Source organism: Zonotrichia albicollis, chromosome 4 (genome assembly GCF_047830755.1).
Source record: "Zonotrichia albicollis isolate bZonAlb1 chromosome 4, bZonAlb1.hap1, whole genome shotgun sequence".
Lineage (NCBI taxonomy): Eukaryota > Metazoa > Chordata > Aves > Passeriformes > Passerellidae > Zonotrichia > Zonotrichia albicollis.
Genome location: NC_133822.1, coordinates 72,950,074 through 72,970,655, shown reverse-complemented (window position 1 = coordinate 72,970,655; position 20,582 = coordinate 72,950,074). Strand labels below are relative to the sequence as shown.

At 39.9% G+C, this 20,582-nt stretch overlaps 1 protein-coding gene across 10 annotated transcripts in view; it reads left to right on the top strand.

Annotated features, from left to right (window-relative positions):
• Positions 1-18,272, top strand: part of LOC102063879 (solute carrier organic anion transporter family member 1A2) — a 40,968-nt gene extending 22,696 nt beyond the window's left edge. For 7 of the 10 annotated variants that reach the window (XM_014275953.3, XM_026790303.2, XM_026790304.2 and 4 more), the window contains 14 exons: positions 4,621-4,719; positions 5,811-5,952; positions 7,290-7,422; positions 8,329-8,435; positions 9,116-9,262; positions 9,566-9,664; positions 10,117-10,350; positions 12,158-12,322; positions 13,240-13,435; positions 14,233-14,398; positions 15,055-15,239; positions 15,811-15,875; positions 16,966-17,083; positions 17,946-18,272. In XM_014275953.3, coding sequence (XP_014131428.1) covers positions 4,621-4,719; positions 5,811-5,952; positions 7,290-7,422; positions 8,329-8,435; positions 9,116-9,262; positions 9,566-9,664; positions 10,117-10,350; positions 12,158-12,322; positions 13,240-13,435; positions 14,233-14,398; positions 15,055-15,239; positions 15,811-15,875; positions 16,966-17,083; positions 17,946-18,105 — 2,016 coding nt within the window. In that variant the 3' untranslated portion in view covers positions 18,106-18,272. Of the gene's footprint in view, positions 1-168; positions 229-252; positions 1,213-4,602; positions 4,720-5,810; positions 5,953-7,289; positions 7,423-8,328; positions 8,436-9,115; positions 9,263-9,565; positions 9,665-10,116; positions 10,351-12,157; positions 12,323-13,239; positions 13,436-14,232; positions 14,399-15,054; positions 15,240-15,810; positions 15,876-16,965; positions 17,084-17,945 lie in introns of those variants that run through there. The other 3 variants (XM_026790307.2, XM_074540108.1, XM_074540106.1) reach the window with 3 other exon arrangements.
• The last annotated feature ends 2,310 nt before the right edge of the window (positions 18,273-20,582 follow it).

The following is a 20,582-nucleotide window of genomic DNA, read 5'->3' as shown; positions in this document are numbered from 1 at the left end:
GAGAGCAGGCCCCCAAAATATCTTGAGCAGGTTTTTTTTTCGTTTATGCAGATGCTGGGACCCCTATGAGTGGGTGAAAGGAGTGAAAATGCTGTAGCAGGGTCTTTGTTTTGAGGTTCCTATGCTCAGTTCTGCTTGTCTGTTCAAAGGCTGAAGTTTGCAGTGAAGTTTTGGAGCGTGGACCCAGATCAGGACCCAACCCTGAGAAGCAAATCGTGTGTTGTCCTTGTAAGAAACTCTCCCTGTTACCCTCTGTTTGACTGGGAGGTGCATGGACTGCCAGAGAAGCAGCTCCCAGCAGACACTTCTGAGAAATAAAATGGTTTTAAACATTGCCCTGGATCTGAGCTGATGGGGGAAATGATGGTGAACCTGCTCTGTGTCATGGCATCCTCTCCTGGTTTGCCATGCCACATCCTGTGGGATGCAGCCCCTGGTGCTGTGGCTCTGTGCAGGTGCTGCTCACATTCCCAGCTTTTCATGGATTAGAAGTGGCTGCTTACAGCTGCAGTGATGGCAAAGGGCTATTGGACCTTAGTGATTTCAAAATAAGCTGTTGTGTTTACAGTGAGAGCAGAAATGTCCTTTTTTGGTAGGTAAATCATCATGACATTTAACATTGAGTCTAGGACCAATAATGGATTGTAATCTGCTTTTTTCACTTAGGACTTGAAGGTGTATCCACTGATTGCTAGATGAGATGTCTGATGGACTTAATTGAAGTCAAATGATCTCTTCTTGTTGTGTTAGCCAGAACTATTTGTGCTTGGTCAAATTATTCTCTGATTTTGCAATGTAAATCAGTAATGAGTAATCTCATTCCCCTCTTCCCTTCTGACCCTGTGCCACCCTTTCCTAAAGTCCACCCAACCTGTAAATTTACACACTTAGGTGCACTCCCAAAGTCCCTCTCTGGCTTGTGGCTGCTCTCTGGATGTCTTCAGTGCACAGGAGTGTCAGCACTTCATGCTCAGAGATCTCTCACAGATGTAGCCCTTGGCCTTTATTTTTGCAGGGAAAAGAAACAGATGGGCTTCATTTTCCTTCTGGGAACTCAGTGCGTCTGTCACATCTGAGCACTCCAAAATGCACAACTGAAATTTGGCAAAAACACAAGTTGCCCCATACTTGGTTAATTTTCAACAATGTAGATTTAAAGTCAAAGTTCAAGTGTGCCATATCAGTGATTTCTTGCAGAAACCTTTTCAGACTGTAAGTACCTCATTGTTTTGCCATGAGGATATTTTCCGTTGTCTCAGTCTAACATTAGTGTAATTGCTTTTGAGTAACAGTTTGAACTGTACCTGGTAAAACAAGATTTCAAAAAGCTTTTTGCAACCAGAAAAATAAATTAGTTAAAAATCCTGCCACCATAATTGCTTTCTGAATCGTTATGTTCTGTGATTTTTAATCCTGTAAACAAAATTAAGATGTGGCAGTTTATCTATCTGTATGACTAAGCTGAGCTAAATGGAAGATGAATTGTACTTTGAAAGTAGCAAATCCTCTTGGGACTTAGGCAAGGCAACTTGCAAAACATTGCATCATCAACTTTAAATTCAGATATTTGGGTGCTTTTTTCCTTTTTATTTGTTAGGTAGAGTGATGATGCCTTGTGAAGGCTGCCCTAGAGCAGAGGCTGGGCAGAGTCACAGAATAAAGCAGGGGTTTATCCAAACGATCTCCTCCATGGATCCACCTTGGGCAGCACCAGAGCCCAGCCAGGGCTGCACCCAAGATGAACCAAAATGGCCCCAAAATGCACGGCCGGGCACGGGCTCTGTCCCTGGGATCAGTTCTGCTCCATTTGCACCTTGCAGTTCATTGTCCCATCCCAGCTTCAGCCCAGGCAGTCCCACCCTGCTTGTTTTTCTCTCTCCAGCCCACGGGGTTTGTGCTCTGGGCTGAGATTTGGGTCATTTGTCCTTGGTGCCCAGCTGGAGCAGGAATTGTTTTGTCCCCCTGCTCTGAGCACAGAGCTCACCATCCCCTCATGTGAAGCTCAGAACTGCACACTAAAGCAGGACAAATTCTGAAAAAATAAAAGCTAAAACGTGAGGCATCAGTGAAATGTGATTTAATGTGATGGTTTGTGTGGGACAAGTAGCTCCAAAGTGATGTCTCAGTGCTTGCCTGCCTGCTGCTGGCAGCTGCACCAAACCAGCCTCTTTTGGTGCTCACTGGAAGGCTCAGTTTTGGTTTTAGGCCAGCCTTGTTCAGCCCAGGTCACCCTGGGTGCTCTGTGCCCTGCAGCTGCTCTGAGCTGCCCCCACAGTGAGAAATCTCTGTGCATGTGCAGGGTGGGTGTTTTCTGATCACCTGTGTGTCCTTCTGGCTGCCCCTGCGGGTTCACTCAGACAGTGGAGAGGATGGAAGAGGCAGTTCTGGGCATTGCCAACTTCCTAGCCTGCCATAAATGTGTCACCAGCTCAGTGCAGAGGTGGAGGGAGGAATTTTCCTGCCCTGTCCCCTGAAATTTCAGTGAGCGTTGCAGGCTTATGAGTGGGATTCAGGTGCAGGTGCTCACATGAATGGACTCAGGTGCTCGTAGGTCATTAAGAACCCAAGGGCAAACTTTTGCATACCCATTTTAAAATAAATGTATTTTAATAGAGCTATATTTTGGCTTGTTCAATGAGATAAAGAGGTTTTTAGGTGAGTCTGAAGAGCCCAAGAGTGTAACCAATGTACCCAAGAGGAATGTACAATGGAGAGCAGGTAGATGGAGAAGGGAGTGGGAGCACACTTGTTTCATGGGACCAAGAAATGTGTGTTTATAGACACAGAAATGGTAATTTAAATTCTATCCTGGACTTAAAGTGTGGTATGAGTGCACCTGAGCTGAATGAGTTATGCACCTGTGTCTTTCTGATAATTCAGGCTGTTAGTCTCTGTTGGCATCAGTAACATTTGATGAAGTGTGACCACAAAATATTATGGAGCTGGGGAAAGCAATTTCAGAATCAGAGCTGGAAATAATGATTCTGTCTACTTGGTTATTCAATTAATAATCTTAATAATCTTCCCAGTAAAAAATTGGTTGAAATGCTTTTTTTCCTGGATCCTAATTTCTGCTGTGAGGGAAGGTATGAATAATTAATGGCAAACAATGCTGTTTTGACTGCTGTAACTGCATGAGGAGCTGTGTGACGTGTCTGATCCCCCAAGTCAGGTAACGGGGTGCTGTCTGGTGTCTTGTAGCACCAGGAAGGAAAATCTGCAGTTAGCCAGATGATGTTCCCTGGTGTGACAGTGAAATGCAGGGAAATACAGTGAAACTGGTGCAGAAAGGGAAAGAATCCCTTTGCCAGCTCCTAGAAGAGGACAAATATAGGGTATTGCTGTCATGTTTTGGTATTGCTGGTGGGCTTCAGAGAAAAGCAGTATTTAGATAAAGCATTAATGAGTCCCTGGGATATAAATTTTGTTTCAAATTGAAAAAAAAAAAAAGAAAAAAAAAAAGAAGAAGAAGAAGAAGAAAAAAAGAAGCTGTGTGAGTACAGTTTAGTCCTGTGATTGAACACAATTTGTAGAAGTATCTGTGAGCAAAGCAGAGATAAAATCTCTGTATCTATCGAAGATAATTGTCTGAGTGCTGAGCACCTGTTAATTGTAAGGTATTTCCAGGAATGCTGTAATAACGCATTGTGCTTTTCAAAGCTGCAAGTGAGAAAGCACCTACAGAAGGAGTTAATGCCTGGGGACTTGCTAGGAATCAAGTTAGTTAGGAAACACATTTGAGAGGATTAACATTGTTGTAGAAATGAATGTTTGGAGAGATTGGCCAGGAGGGTGCTGAGGTGAAGAATTTGGAAGGCACTGAGTCCTGTTGGTGGGCTGGTCAAGCTGCTCCCCATCCCTGGAGCCATGAGGGGGGGAGCCCAGAGCAGAGCAGGTGCTGCAGGATCCCTTGGGAAGTGTTCCCCAGACCAAAAAGAGGAAATTCACCTGTATCCATCCTGCCTATCAGGTAGGGCTCTGCCTTGCCCTGGTTTTTCACCTTGCTCCATCAGGCCCCAGGGAACTGTATTGCATAACTTTATTTAATGGAGTCTCTGCAGGAGCCCTTGGAATGAATAGAATAAAATTTTGATTCATTGTGCAAACCCTCAGATGTGTTGGGGCTTTTGCAGGTCAGTATATCCATTCCCTGGAATATATTGCTCCTTCTTTGAACACACTTTTGGAATATATGTAAAATTTCAACAGAGCAGGCAGCTTAGCATTGTGAGACACTCTGATCATCAAGTTGAAATGGAGATAAGCAAAAGTAGGCAGATGAATAAAGAGGAATATTTTTGACAATCTTGGGAGGGGAAGGAGAATGGAGTCTGTTTTGTGTCCATTTAGAGCTCAAGTTGATCTGGTGGTTTTGGTTTGATTTTGTTTTCCTCTAATTTTAATGCCAAGAGATAATATCTCTACTCTAACCAAGTTATTTAATTTAGAATAAAATCCATAATCTGGCAGGCTTTGTTGCAATCCAGTTTGCAATTAGTGAAGGAAAATGCTAAAATGTCAAATCTCTTAAAAGGAATATCATATTTTTGTAAACATGGGACAAAATCTTCTGTTCTTTTCTCTCATCTTTTTCCAACACTGTAACGGGATGGCCGGCAGACTCAGAAACAGACACCAGTGTCCATTAAAAAAGGCAACATGAAGGAGCCTGAGAAGCCACGTGCAGAGGACAAATTCTGCTGCATTTCCAAGCTGAAGGTACAGCCATATTTTAGTGATTTTGCAAAACCACACAACTGTAATTACTGCATTTACAGAATTTTGGTAGAAGTTACGGCCTGGATTAAATGAATGTATTAGGTGTTGTCTTTTACCCTTAATGCCCTTGCAAAAGTCTGTAAACAGCTGTGCTGGTTTTTTCTCTCCCTGAAGTTTCCACTCTGTGAGATGTTGGAGATATTGATTGATTGCTGCTTTGAAACTTCACCACTGACTTTGTGTAAACCCCCAGCCTAACACATTTACCTTTCCTTCTTAAAGCTGTGAAATGAGCTTTACTGACTGGGATGTGCCAGTAAAAACTGCCTGTTGATCTCGAATGGTAATTCAAGTTGTCAAAAAATGCTAGAAAATCTTATAAAATAACTTTTTAAAAATAGTAATTAAAAATCCAAATGCGTTTCTTTTGCTTTTTAGCTTTTGCAGCAGATTTATTTAAAAATAATATTGATTTCATTTAATAAATGCTGCTTATAAAGAAGGCTGAAGTTAAAAGGGTTTGAATACTGCTGCTCTCATTTTAACTTTTTAGCTGTCAGTTGCTGCTAATTGTCTTGTAAAAATGTCATTGACTCCTTTTGGTTGAAATTACTTGTTGTGGCCTCGTGACCTCTGCTGAGATGGGAGAGCAGATCCTGGACGGAGTAATTCCTCCAAAGGAAAGGATCTCAGCTCTGCAAGCTGAGATTTGTCATTTGGGTGAGCAGGGGGCGGGAAGGTCCTGCAGGTGGCAACCTTGCAGCAGGCACTGCTGGCTAAACGGGACCTGGGGTGCTGAGGGCAGTCTTGGTCAATTAGAGAAGAAGAACAAAGTTTGTTTGGGTTTTTTTGGTAGGTTTTTTTTGGTGGTTTTTTTTTTTCTTTTTTTTGTGTTTTGGTTTGGGTTTTTTGTTGTTTGTTTTTTTGGCAAAGCCTTAACTCTAGAAAGGAATAGGTGATGGGATTTACACGCACATCAGCAGAAGAGAACTGCTCACTTTTTTAACTGGAAGCACACCTTTACTGGGGGAAATAACCAAGGAATATTCATAAATGTATAATTTTTATGCATTCTTCCCTTCCCTTCCTAGGTATTTCTGCTGGCACTGTCACTTGCCTTCCTTGGGAAAACCATGTCTGGTGCTTACATGAACAGCATGTACACACAGATAGAGAAACAATTTAATATCCCAGCTTCTTTAGTGGGCATCATTAATGGAAGCTTTGAAATTGGTAATCTCTCATTTTGATATTTCTGATTCTTTGAAAATGTAATCTGTGGTCTGAGCATGTCTTAGTGACTCTCATCTGCTCTCAATTACTATGTGTGCAAACTCTGTCATTCTTTTGAGCTGATTTGTAACCATTTCATGTCTTGGAAATTAATAGGACCTCTTGAATGGGCAAATTTAGGTTTAAAAACTGGTCCAGCTAATTTCTGCACTATCGTAAGATATGATAGAGCAGCTAACAAAACAGAACTAGTTTATGAGATGTTTTCTTTAGAAATATTCAATACACAAAAAAAAACAACTATGTAAACTTTGTTTGAATTTAAGCTCATATTTAGAATTTTGTAGTTCCTTTAATTAAACTTGGTTGGAGTGGACTGTGAATCCTTATCTAAACTCAATAATATTTTAAGTTTTTGTACCTGTACAACTGTCCTTGCAAAGAAAATTTCCAGTTCTACTTTTAGTGCTCCTTACCTTGCCTGTCAGTAAATGTTGTTGTCCAGTGATAAATGTTTAAGTGTCATTCGAGCCACTGATTCAGCACAGCCTGTTTAGAAATTACACATAAAAAAGGCATTATTTTCTTTCAGAGCATGACGCTCATCACTCAGAGACATGGTTTTGTTCTTCTGACAAAAAGATCATAAAATTAGTAGGTGTAAAATTATTAAATTGCTATTTTTATAGGGCCTGATTCATAATATGAAGCTTGATTCTTTTCTTAGTTGCATAGCAATAAGTGGAGAAAATCAACTGCTTCTAAGTGAAAGTGGAGGTGAGGAAAATGAAGATTTTTAGTACATTTTTGTTTTTAAATGGTACTAGGTATAAAAACCTGTGACTTTTTATTATTAAGCTATTAATAAAATTAATATTTAATTATTATTCCCTTTTTTGTACTATGGTTATCTTGTGTTTATTATTTTCAGTACAAAAACACTATGATGTACACTTCTGTATTTTCCTACACATTACCAAATAAAGTATCCGTGGGGAATATTCCTAATAATATTCCTATATTATTCTGCAGTCCTGGGCCTGTTCTCTATGCCAAGTAGTGGGAAATTTCTCCTCTATAAAGGTGCACTTAAAAGTCTCTCTCACAGTGATCTCTTTTCCACCCTGCCTTTTATTCTCGTGTTCCTTTCATGTGATGTAACTTTTCCAAAAAAAGATCATGTATAGCAGGGAATTACTGCACCATGTAGGCAGTTCCCTGTCTAGTGACACTTTTTAAAGCCAAAAAAAGAAACAGGAGCTCACAAGACATGCTCAGGTTTGTAACTATTATGGGGTGCCTTGGTTTGCAGATGGTGACCCAGGTTCTCTTTGCAGGTAACTTGCTGCTGATAGCATTTGTGAGTTACTTTGGAGCAAAGCTTCACAGACCCAGAATAATTGCTTTGGGCTGCACAGTTCTGTCCTTTGGATGTCTTTTGATATCACTTCCTCATTTTCTGTTTGGGAGGTGAGTGTTGTGCTTAGCTCACAGCAGCTTCTGTGACCCTTGCTGGCATTAACCCTTTCATCCTCCCGCTGAGGGTGCTGCTTATGGGGACAGACATTGCTGAGCATGGATTCAGTCTGATCACTGCAGATTCTTTGGGTTTGCTCCTGAGATGGCTCCAAAAGTCAGCCACCACCTCCTGAGGAGAGTCACCCCTCTGCTGGGCACCTGCCTTTGCCTTCATCCTTTTGCTCACCCTTGCATGGGCTCTCCCAACTAACAGCTGTGATGCTGCCACTTTTAGCTCTTATCTGCTTGGATGGACAATAGAAATTGTGATTTTTGAAGATCTCTTGATCTGGAACCTGGATGAGAGATCATCCCTGGTCACTGTGTTGGCAGGAATGAAATTGGGTATTATCCATCATCACAAACTGGCACAACAAAATGACCCTGTTATGTAAATCTTTTTTAACCTGAACAATGCAGAGTGAAAATTTGGACTCTGTCTTCTTCACACTTCTAGGAATTTATTCAGAGAAAGAGACCTCCCAGAGGATAAGAAATAGGTGTTTCTCAAGCTATTTTCACTGCCAAATTAATTTCTTATAGCCACAGTGCAGAGATGCCATCTACCTGTTCTGACTAAAAGAATAGCTAGAAGCAAATTTAGTACTGACCATAATGGTCCTTCAACTCCTTTGAAATGATTTTTTGCTTGACTTAAAAGAAATAATAATGTAAGCTTGTGTAGGCTTTAATCAGCAAGGTGTTTTTTGATCCTTCAATCTTGTTGTGTCCAGTGAGGAATGGCTCTGGCTGCCTACTCTTATAGGTAGCTCCATGACTCCAGCACAGACAAATGAAAATGGTTCTCATGAATGTTTTCTTGACCTGTACATGCTTTCTTTCCTTTGTTTCCAACAGGTATCACATTGAAAGCAGCATTTCACAAAGGGAAAATGTCTCAGTGATGCCTCTGTGCCTTGTTAATCACAACTTGTCCTCTTTGCCTACAGAGGAACCATCAACAGGTAGGACTTTTCCTATGTCTGTTGATGTTTTTTTCTATGTCTATAGTGTCTAAATAAATGGATTTTTGTTTTTATTAGCAATCACTTGTTTATTAAATAATGGTGATTGTTGATTAAATTATTTTCATCTAAATGACGTACAGGCACACAGATCCCATAGACCCTCATGCCTGTGAATATACTTGGGTAAGGTGATTGTTGATTGGTTTATGGACAAGCAAGGCTGTGATATTCATATATCTGAGTCCATTTCCTGTGTGAAGTGAAAACTGGACTGAATGTGAACCCATCTGCACGTGGATTGCTTTACCTGTGTTTGGTGACAGCAATTTAACATAAAAACAGGAGATCTGGGTTTTATCTTTGGCCAGACACCCAGAAAGGCAGCAGCTGCTGCTAACAAAGTTGGTTTTTATTGGTTAATGAATATGAAAGAGAAATCTCAGCATGACAAAGGGGGAGAGAGCAGTGGAGTCTGAAGCAGATTATGGGATGAAGAAATCCCAGTTCAAGGAGACAAAGGAAGTAAAAAAGTATTGTGACTAGTTATTTGTATTTTCTTTTATAAGACAAGCTTACCCACCAAAGCTTAAGTTGTTGGTCAATTCTTTGTCTCCAGATTTTCATTAATAGTTGGGAATAAAACATTAATTTTTTTTTTTTTTTTGGTTTACCCACAGAATGTGAACAAGAGCCTGGGTCCCTGCTGTGGATTTTTGTGATGGTTGGAAACATCGTGAGAGGGATGGGGGAAACTCCCATCATGCCTTTGGGAATTTCCTATTTGGAGGACTTTGCCAAAGCAGAGAATTCACCTTTCTACCTGGGTAAATCCACCCTGTTGTGGTAATTCCCCTCCTCCGAACACACAGACAAACAAAAGCAAAAGAAAGGATTATTGTGATGCCCTTCAGCCCAATAAAGAAATTGAGAAAACATTAATTATTGCCTTATCAAAACAACAATATTTTAGGACTTGTAATTTAACCAGAGAGAAAGTTGTTGGAATGAGGCCATTTTTAGGTGCAAATGCTTTTCCAGTAGAGCTGTCCTAACCATATGGAGCAATTCCAAGAAGATAATTGTGACTGGGTTCTAATTTAGAATGTTTTCTCTTTTTCCCACTCTAGCATGTCTACATACAGCAACTGTAATTGGTCCCTTCCTTGGTTTGTTGTTGGCTTCATTCTGTGCAGAGCTCTTTGTTGACATTGGATCAGTAGGTGCAGGTAATGGGTGAACATATTAAACCTTATTTTTAAGTCTGTAGTTGGTGTATTTTTCAGAGCTAAAGGATATTTCCTTGCTAATGTGAGTTAATCTCACCATGAGTTTGTTGGTGTTTTTTTTCGAATAGAAGATTTGTTTATAATATTCAGTTCATAGATAAACAAATCAATCTGCTTGTAAATTGTCTGTTGAAAACTTGTGTCATCTGGCTTAACAGAGGAAAGGACTAGAATTAACTTAATACAAGCCACTGAAATTTGCCAGAAAATTAGCAACATTAGAAAAGAGAACTGGAGAATATGCTCCCTCATTTTAAGAATCATTATTTTATGAGCCTCATTTCAAGAATCATTAAAATGCTTTTATGTCAGAGGTGACTGGGAAAGCCCAAAATGACAGCAAAAAATGTTTCTGAAGTGATCAAGATGTCTGTTTTTGTGTTTTATTCCAGATGAGATAACTATAGCAGCCACAGATGCCCGCTGGGTTGGGGCCTGGTGGCTGGGCATTTTGATCTGTGCACTGCTCAATCTGCTGGTGGCAATTCCATTCTGGTTCTTGCCCAAGTCCCTGGTGAAGGAAGGTGAAACCAATGAACCTGAGGAGACAAGTGAAAAAACTGCAACACCATTGCAAGAAAATGATAAGAATGAAGCCAAGCAGACCATGTATGAAATTGCTAAAGGCAAGTTGTGTTGCATTTTATTCCTTTCTAGCTTTAGTCCTAAGGTGTGAACTCTGTGTACTTTGTAATTAAAGGTGGGTCCAAGATGTGCAGTGCCTGCTCTGTTTTGATGTCTCTGCAGTTCAAGGGATTTGTACAGGGATTTAGAATGGCTCCTTGCAGAGGAAAAAAGCTGATTTCATAGATATGGGATCTGGATTCTTCCTTTTCCCCTCCTGCAATTCAGGTGTATCTCCCAAGGGAGGGCTGAAGCTCTGAAATCTGAGTAGAAATATTACAGCTCTGTGAGCTGAGCATGAGGTGCAGATATTGATTGCTTGTACCCCACATTCACTGGGCAGAAAAGCAGAAACCCAACATAAACCTTGTGCATTTCTTGAGTCCAGCTGGGAGGCCTAAAAGGGAATTGACAGAAAATTAACCCTCATAAACATTTAATTATTGCTGAACAAAGATGTGTTCCACTCACATTTATTCACCTGGCAGCTTTCACATTTGGGATCTTTCAAATCTATGGTCTTGTAGGAGCATATTTTTTCCTTCCCTATTTGAAGGAAACAGCCTTCCAACATTTCCTGGTTGGAAATGTAAGTGAATAAACCATGTCAAAGGGTATGACCTTCAGAGCAGCCTGTCCTGCTGAATCTGACAGGACCTCAGAAATGTTCACCAAGTAAATTCCAAGTGGCAGCTCCCTCTCTGTGCTTTTCTAGCTGGGTCCTGCAGATTCACCACACCCAGAGTGAGTCCTTAGGTCCTGGCTGATAGTGCAGCTTCATCTTGTTAACCAGAGCATCTCTTTCTGCTGTCACCTAGCCTAAAATGAATCCATGAATAAAATACTGTTCTCCCAGCTCAGATGTGGCTCCTTAGTGCTCCAGGGTTATAGGAATGTTTTTATAGTAAAAAATAACCTAAAATAAAACTAATTTAATAACGATAAAATTTCCTTAAGAAGCTATGATTAAAAATGTCACTGCATCTGGAAATAATGCAGCTTATTTATAGTGTTTCTAAGATTTGACTAATTGTTGAAAGTATCTGCATACAGATCTACTTCTAATACGGTCCTTGCTTAGCTCTGGAAGATATACACCCATCCTAAGTGGTGCCCACTTTCAGTCAGGCCCAGTCATTGTTTTTGTAGATGCCTAAATTTATCTGCATAGTTTCTTGTCAACAGCTCAGCACATTGATTAAGAGAGAACATTAGACAAAGGGGAATTGTGGGGCTTTTTTTTATGGTTCAAATCCTGACTTAATGGGCATTACTCAGAGGAAAGACCTGTGTGAATCAGTTTCTCAGATGCTTACTTGGCTGAAAACTGGCTGATGCAGGGTTTGAGAGGATGGTGGGAATAACTGTGCTCACAGTTCTCTTCAGGCCTCTTCTGCCCCAGCAGCAAACCCCAAAATCAGAGTTCTGCTCTCTGGGGCAACTTCTCACAGCTCTGGAGTGCATTTTCACCCCTGTGGATGCCAGCTGCAGGACAAGGCTTTTGCTGAGTGCTCTGGGGCATGAGATGAGAGAAAAGGGAGGGAAGATGGGGCAGAAGCTGCGGCTGCTGTGATTTATTTATTATTTTTTGATAAGGAAGAGCTGCACTGGTGTGCATGCGTGTGTGTGTGAGGGTATCTCTGGGTAGAGGAGACCCAGGGCTAAGCAAGGAATCTTTGGCCTGTGGTGCTGGCAAAGCACAAGGTTTATCCTGGTCCAGCTCAGGACCATTTCTGTTCCCCCCTTTCCCTCACAGCCACATTGTTTTCATAAAGCATCACACTAACTCAAGGCATTATTTCCTTGCAGATTTCATCCCCTTCCTCAAGGCTCTGTTCCACAACCCTGTGTATATGTTATTTATATGCATAACTGTGCTACAGTTCAGTGCCTTTGATGGCATGATATCCTTCATGCCCAAGTATCTGGAACAGCAGTTTGGGAAATCTGCATCAGATGCCATCTTTTTGATTGGTATGTTTGCATTTTGTATTGTTCTATCAATTAGTGATGTCTCTGATCAAATTATCTATATTTTCACATATATACATATGTTCATGTGTATTTATATATACATACTAAGGTTAAATGCTTCTACAGATGAGGGATATCACATTACAAAACATTTCTAAATGCCAATGCATTTTCTGCTAAAGATCTAATTTTTTGTGAAAAATTTTATAATCTAATTCCTATCTTTTGAATTGGCTCCAAAAATTCAGCTGATATGAAACTAAGCCATGTGATGCTTGTGTAAAACCATTTCCAATGTGTCTTTCAGTCAGAATTTGCTTCTTTTAAGCATCAATCATCAAAGAATGATGTGAGAGCACATTCAGTAATCTCATCTCAAAACTGAAAGCCTGTTCCTCCTTTCTGTCATGCTTAGAGTGCATTAAGATATGCACTTAATTAAGATGTGCACAGACCTTTCTGTTGAGTTTCACAGCTGGAGAGGTTGGATTGAAGCCATATAATTTTTTTCTTCCATTTTTTGGGGGTTGTTTTTTGTTTTTATTTTGTTTTCTGGGGTGGGTTTTTTTGTTTGTTTTGTTTTGTTTTTTGTTGTTGTTTTGTTTTTGAGTTGGATCTAGAGTGCAACTCTAGATTGCCATTTTCCAATTAGTAATTTTAGCCCTACCCTGTAGCTCCCTCCCCAAGCAGTTCTCACCTGCTGTTGACTTTGGCAGAGGGTTTGGCTGTGAAGGGAAATTAGCAGAGACCCATTTCTGATTGTAGTTAAATTATTCAGCCCCAGGCACACTTTGAGTCTTTGCCAAACACAACCTTCCCTCACAGCAGCTATATAGCTCCCTCTCTAGCTGCCCTGTAGTAGAGTAGCATTGATGGTCTCCTTTATTTTAACATGGAAGTTTCACTTGTTTAACTAGGTGTTTACAACTTGCCAGTTCTATGCGTTGGGTATTTTTCTGGAGGCTTGTTCATGAAGAAATTCAAGATAAATATCTATCAGGCTGCGAGCATAGCATTTTGGGTATCTTTACTGGAATACCTTCTCTACTTTGCTGCCTATTGGACTGTCTGTGATACCTCACCAGTTGCTGGTCTAACAGTTTCCTATCAAGGGTATGTTTATGGGGACTCAGGAGGACTTCAGTCTTAAAACATCAGGATGATTTTTCTTGTCAAGAATCAGCCAGGAGCTCCATTGTAGTTCCCTGTTCTAAATTCTCAAGGCTTTCTGCTTGCATTAGATATTAGGTCTGTTATCCCTGTTTCAAACAACAAAAGTGTATTAAAAAAGATATCCATGCAGTTGCATGTCCAGATTAATTCTTTTACTAATACAATTAGTAAAGTCCTGTAACTACAGCTGAAAATAAAAATTGTTGGTGAAATCAGGCATACATGAATGCAATTTCAGAAAAAGAGGGGAACAAATCCCCTTCTTGATCTTACACTGGTTTACTCAAATTTGATTACTATCAAGTTTTCAGAGGGTGTTTTATCTGCAGTTTCTTGATTTGAAATCCGCCATTGATCATTGGGAATCTTAGAATGGTTTGGGGGAAGGGATCTTAAAGAGCCTCTATTTCCAACCTCCCTGCCCCATGGCAGGTTGTGCTTTGTGTCTGTAAAATGGACATGGAGGTGTAGATACAACCCTTATGGATGATCAAGAGCATACAGGCCATAGATGAGAAAAAAGCTCTGGGGTATTCATACCTAATTTACAATATTAATATAAAACAATACAATTTAGTGTCCTATAGAGAGATAAAAAGGCATGACTTCAGGGCAGGAGCATGTAGGGTTGGGTCCTGATTCAACACTTGAGCTAGAATAGAGTCTTAAGCATTGCACAGGGTTACTGTGGGTATCTCATTACTGAAATATTTATTCACCTTCTGAATGTGTTTCAGAATAGAACAAGTTTCATATGCAGAAAATACTCTCCTGGCTGGCTGCAACATGGATTGTGATTGCCCACTTAAAATCTGGGACCCAGTTTGTGGGAGCAATGGGATCACTTATGTGTCACCTTGTCTTGCTGGGTGTAAATCCTCAAGAGGAACTGGAAGGAGTTTGGTAAGGCATACATTTTATTGTACTGTAACTGTGAAATCAAGTAGGTGGCAAATATTTATACCAATATAGGAAGGGGAATCAAATACATAATTAATGTACATATAATATATATTAATATATTTTTACCTTATACCTTATATATTCATGTACATTGAATATATAAGGTAAAAGATTTGAACAAATTCATTGAGTAGCACCAGAAATTTCAAACTGCATAGGAAAATCGATTTAAGTTTAAATTAAAAAACATCACAAAGGACAATTCTTCTCTCTTAAGAACTAAAGGAATATTAAATGCTTAACAAGGAGTGAGAAAATATTCTGAAGGTGCTGCCAAGTGGAGACCTGAGTGCCCAAGAGCATTTTAACCAAAATGAAATTCTATAGCATGAACTATTAAAGAGATTATTATAATCTCTTTTACCCTGTAGATTTAAAGGTAAAATGCCAGGTAACCAGGCATTATAGAACTTTTATCCCCAAATACAGGGATGGCTGGACCTGTGCCTGGCAGCCTGGGAGGGAGGCTCAGTGCAATGCTGCTCATGAGTAACAGGTTTGAGAGCAGGAGACAGTGAGATGGGTGCCAACAGTGTGGCTTTGCCATCAGAGTGTGAGTTTGGACAATCTGTGTGATTTAAATATTCTTTTGATAGGTATTTGAAAACTGCACCTGTGTTGCAGCCTCAGGGTTTTCATCTCAAAACATCTCTGCAACTCTGGGCCACTGTGATGGACATGAAAGCTGTGACAAGATGCTTCATTATTTTTTAATCCTGACATTAGTCTGCAGCTTCATTTTTTCCTTAGCAGCCATGCCTGGATACATGGTCTTAATGAGGTACAGTAAAATTTCCTTGTCTTATGAAATCTACCAGACTTTTTATTCTGAGGTTTTAATTCTCCAGGGAATTAAAAGGTGTTTAGTTTGCATATGGAAGGAGGAAGAGCAGAAAAATCTGATGTGATTTCTGTGCTGTTATGGTTCAGTGTCATATCACCTTTTTAATCTGATGCAGCTTCTGGCTGTCAGCTTTATCCTGAATGAATGCAGGAGCCCTGAGTCAGGGCAGTGGGATTTTGAGTGGTGTGTGATACCTGGGATTTTATCAATCATTTTAATCAAATCATAATTTGTGATGTTGATTCAGGCACTACTGCCCTGCACTTTGTGTTGGCCCTGATACCATACCCTGATAGAAGCTTTTCCTTCTGTGATTTGGCAGTCCTAGATAAGGAACTTTTCAGCAAACATCACCTAATGAGCATAATGAGATCATTATTAGAATGGTTTGGGCCTAATGTGATGAAGAATTTGATTAAAAAAAAAGGTTAAATATCTCTCATTAATGTCACCTCTATGAATAATTGTACAATGCAATTATCATCACAGTTATTACATTATCATACAGGTCTCTAAAGCCTGAAGAGAAGTCATTCGGAGTGGGTATCCATGGGCTGGCTTCAAGAGTGTTTGGTAAGAAAATATCTCACGCACTTCAGAAGAACAGTTAGGGCTGACCTAGAGCTAGAGAAGGATCCCATCAGGACTGTGGGCATGGCACAGGAGTCATTCTTTTTGTGGAGTGCCTTTGATCAGGAACCATTTAGGAATTATTTTTCACAGCTCTCAGAGCATGGCAAAGTAGAACTGCTTGCAATTTGCAATTTTTTTAATGGATAATAGGCTGGTATCTTGGTTTAACCCCAGTCAGGATCTAAGTACCATGCATCCACTTATTCTCCTCCCACATGGAATAGGGAGAAGAGCTGGAAAAAAAGGTGGAGCATGCAGGTTAAATAAAGAATAGTTTAGCATGGAAAGAAAGTAAAATATAATAATAATAATAGGAAAAATAGAGAGAGGAATAAAACAAAAGAACAAAAAGTGATACAGAATAAAATAGTTTGTGAGCTGTTGACCAATACCCATCCCACTCCCAAACAGTCCTCAGTCAGTCCCTCCCTGCCACTTCTCTCCACTCTGTGTACTCAACATGACACTGCAGGTTGTGGAATTTCCCTTTGGCCAGTTTGGGCCATGCTCCCCCCTGGTTTCCCTTGCAGCTCCTCACAAACAGAGCATGAGACACACAGAACTCCTGATGTCAGCCCTCCTTAGCAGCAGCTAAAACATTACTGTGTTATCAGCATTATTCCGATATTAAATCCAAACCACAGCACTGTACCAGCTGCAAAGAAGAAAATCAACTATATTAACTGTATATTGCAGAAAGCAATGGTCACTGGAAAGTCATTTGGCATTCCTTCACTCTTATTGCTTATGTTTATTGAAGGCAGCATTGCCTCTCACTGATGAGAGAGAACCTTGAGTTCTGAATAGGAAACGCTGTCCATGCTGCTGCATGTGGATGTTGTTTAAAGGGCAGCAAGGAAGGAAATCTTTGGCTGAGGGTAGGAAAAAGAGGGAGCACAAGATAAACAGAGAATGAGGCTCATGCTGCAAGAGGACAGGACAGATGGAGTGGGTGACAAACAGCATAGGCTCTGTGGTGCATCTGATAACCAGGAGGAAATCACAGAAATTTTGCTCATGTTCTTTTCAGCTGGAATTCCATCTCCCATTTATTTTGGAGCATTGATAGACACCACTTGCTTGAAGTGGGGTACCATGACTTGTGGTGGAGAAGGAGCGTGTAGGATGTATGATGTTGTCACATACAGGTATGTTTTCTGCTTCATTTAAATTTCTCCTTCTTACTCTATTATTGCGTGAGTAGAGATGTAATTTTATGCACTTTTTCTCCCTAGCAGACAAACTGCTCCTGTGTTAGACATACAATACTACTTTACTTGACATTGGTTTTATTTGCAAAGTGCAACCTTTGATACAGACATTGGAAAAACCTTTGAACAGAAATGTTCTGGTGCCATAATATTCACTAATAACCTCTCATGAGAACAAGCTTGGAAAATTCTGAATTATGATAAAAATACTGAAAAGCAGTTAGCACATGTGGGAAAAAGGTTCAGTGGGTGACTGCAATATCTTTGAACAGGAAATGGTTGAAACAGTACTTGGATTTAAAAAAGAAGAATTTTATGGAGAAGATACAGCTACTTAAGTTGGAATTGGCCCAGAATACTGCACTTCAGTTTTTGCAGTCCTTCAAGGACTGATGTGTGATTTTTAAAGAAAAATCTTGTTGAACTTGTGCCCTCATACTAATTCCTTGTAATATGTGTTGAGGTTGGTTTGGAAGAATATTCTTATGAATACTTAGAAACTTTAACAAGGCAGTCTAAGCCCTTTCAGGACTCTCTCTTTTCCCTATGGATAAAGCCATAGGAGTACCAGGTGCCTGACTTCACTGGCTAAATCATTTGCCTGAAACTGGGAGAGGTAAAAGGCCATTTTACCTTTTCATATTCTCTATTCTCACATTTTCACCTTCTGTGAGACCCAAAAGCATCAGGGCACAAGCTTTAGAGTGGCTGTGGAACCTTCACAAAGCAATGGTTGCTGGATAGTTTTGCCCTTTTTTTACAAATGCATGTCTTTAATGACATTCATTATTTATTTCAGGTGGCTCTATCTTGGCCTGCCAGCAGTGTTACGTGGAGTGTCCTACATCCCAAGCACACTTGTTCTTCTCATTTTAAAGAAGCAACTGAAATCTGAAAAGCCAGTCTTATTAAATGAACCAATAGAAATGCAGGATAAAGGACAAGAAGCAGTGAAATAGCATTTCACAGAAGGACATGTTGGGAAAAAAACATTGCAGTGTAAATATTGGATATATCCTTGTGAAAAATTTTTTACTTTAAGTAAGGAACAGTTGGACAGAGATGAATAGAATTACACATAGTTGTATCCTACTTATATTATAAAAGTATCATTTTATAAAGACAAGGCATGGGAAAAATATGTTTGGTGCAAAAGAACAAGGGCTAGAAATAAGAAAACTTATGCCAGGTTTGAGTTGTCTGAACAAAGGGCTCTGAAGCAGGAACATATGTGCTCAGTCCCGTTTCACTGGAAATAGAGAGAATTTTACATTTGACTCCAAGTGATGCCAGATTTCATCTAGGAATTCTCACGTGGTTTCTGTCAGAGTGTCATTGACTGTAGACAGCATTTATGGCTTCTTTGGGCCCCAGTTTTCCATAAACTTATTTAATGATATTATTAGTCCTTTCAGGCAGGGATTATTTGTTATTCTGCATAGTATAAGTCGTCAATATATTGGTTTATGATATGGTCTGGGTGTTGTGGTAACAACAATAAATTTTAAAAATTACATTTTTAAAAAATCCTGTGTTGTGGTGATGTTTTAAGATTTGAATTGAGCATCGACAAGGAAAGGTCATCAGGAATCATTACTTCAGTTACCTGCTGCCCTGGGATGTCTGAAATATCTAGGGAAATAAAATATTAAATGTCTCAGGTAACAAAAATGAAAGAAAACCCTGCTGATCTGAGTTATACAAGGTGTCTCTGTGTTTGATGCATCCATGTTTAGCATCTAATTTGGCACTGCCTCATGTTTGGCCCCAGTGCAGAGCACCCTTGGGTCTGTCTGCCAGTGCCCATGCAATAACTTCTTGAGGCGTTTTGTTACAGGTCCTGGTTATTTTATTTTATTTATTTTATTACAGGTCCTGGTTATTTTGTTTTTTTTTTATTTTATTACAAGTCCTGGTTATTCTTCTGCATATGGCATGCAGGGAGTTTGTGGAACTACCACAGATCTACAAATATTTCCAACAAATTTCCTACAGGTGCTCCAGTACCTGCAAGTATTTCCTACTAGTTTATTCTATATGGCACAGACCTGCTCCCATTTAAACCACCTGGGACCTTCTGCAGCCACCAAGAAGTGGGAAGGATATTTTGCCAAAAGAGTTTATTAATTCAGTTACAATCTGATTACTTTAAGGTGTCTTATTGACATCTATATGAGTGTGCTTGGAATTGCTTCCTGTCCTTGCGGGGTCAGTGAGAAAATATCCATTTCCTCTCCCAGAGCAGGAAATCAGCTCAGATATTTAAAATTTCTTCAAATACAAGTGATCCTTAAAGTTGATTCTTTTGAAAATATCTGTCCTTTCCCCTGTCTCTGTTTGTACTGGATGATGGAGCTGAACAGGAGGAAGGGGAATGGAATAAATACAAACATGATGCAGCCAGGAATGGAGCAGAACAGAGAATTCAGCTCCCAGATTGTCACTCTAGGACATGAAACAGAAAGATGTGGACATTGGATTTTTTAAGGTAAAAAAGAAGGAAGTTTAATTCTGACACTAACATTTACAGATTTCCAAAACTGACAGTGGGTTGGAGGGTGACAGGGCCACCTCTCCAATGACACTGGACAATCTAACAGTCTATTACATTTCTCTTCTTCCATAAAAATGCAAAATGTAAACATCAAAAAACTTTAAAAAATTAAAAAAAAACACAAAGCAACACAGAGATATCCCAGAGGCTTTGTGGACATTTGAAGCTGATTTTGAGCATTGTTCTTGCTAGTGAGGGACACTCATTGGGAGCCATCGTTCTTCCCTGTGGTCATATTCCTCCAAAGCTGGAGTTAAAAACCCTTTGCAGACATTTAGTCACAGCTTGGTGCCAGGGTAACCTGGGAAACAGGAAAAGTTACAGAGCAGCAGAATTTCACAGCTGTGAGAAACAAAAGGGCTTTGTCAAGTAGGCAAATCTGTGCCACTTATGTGGAGCACTGCCAAAGGGTCAGACTTGGAGAACTCCCTGTGTGTTGAAGTGAGAGGAAGCAGATAGGAATGTTTCCAAGTTCTAAAATTAGAATTTCTGCAGGAAAGTCTTAAATTTAGCATTTCAGTGGATATATTAACGCTGTGTTTAATTGCTCTGCTTCACCTGCCTGAGAATGTAGCAGGGAAAAAGCCCCAGGCTGTGTGTCCAGGCAGGCAGTGCAGGGTGGTGGTGCCTGGGTATGGGAGATATCGAACACTGAGAAATAAACACTTGAAGCTTTTCAGGCAATGTGATGAACTTGGAGGTATTTTAAAGGCAATGATACACAAACTGTGCCCACAAGTGTTTATCTACAATTTCTAACATGTATTTATCTAGCATTTTGTACTCAAGATTTTTTGTAATGATCTTTGATGTTCCATTGGGGTTTTTTTGACTGGGACCGGCTGTTGAGCCATCATTTTCAAAGAAATAACAAATCCTCAG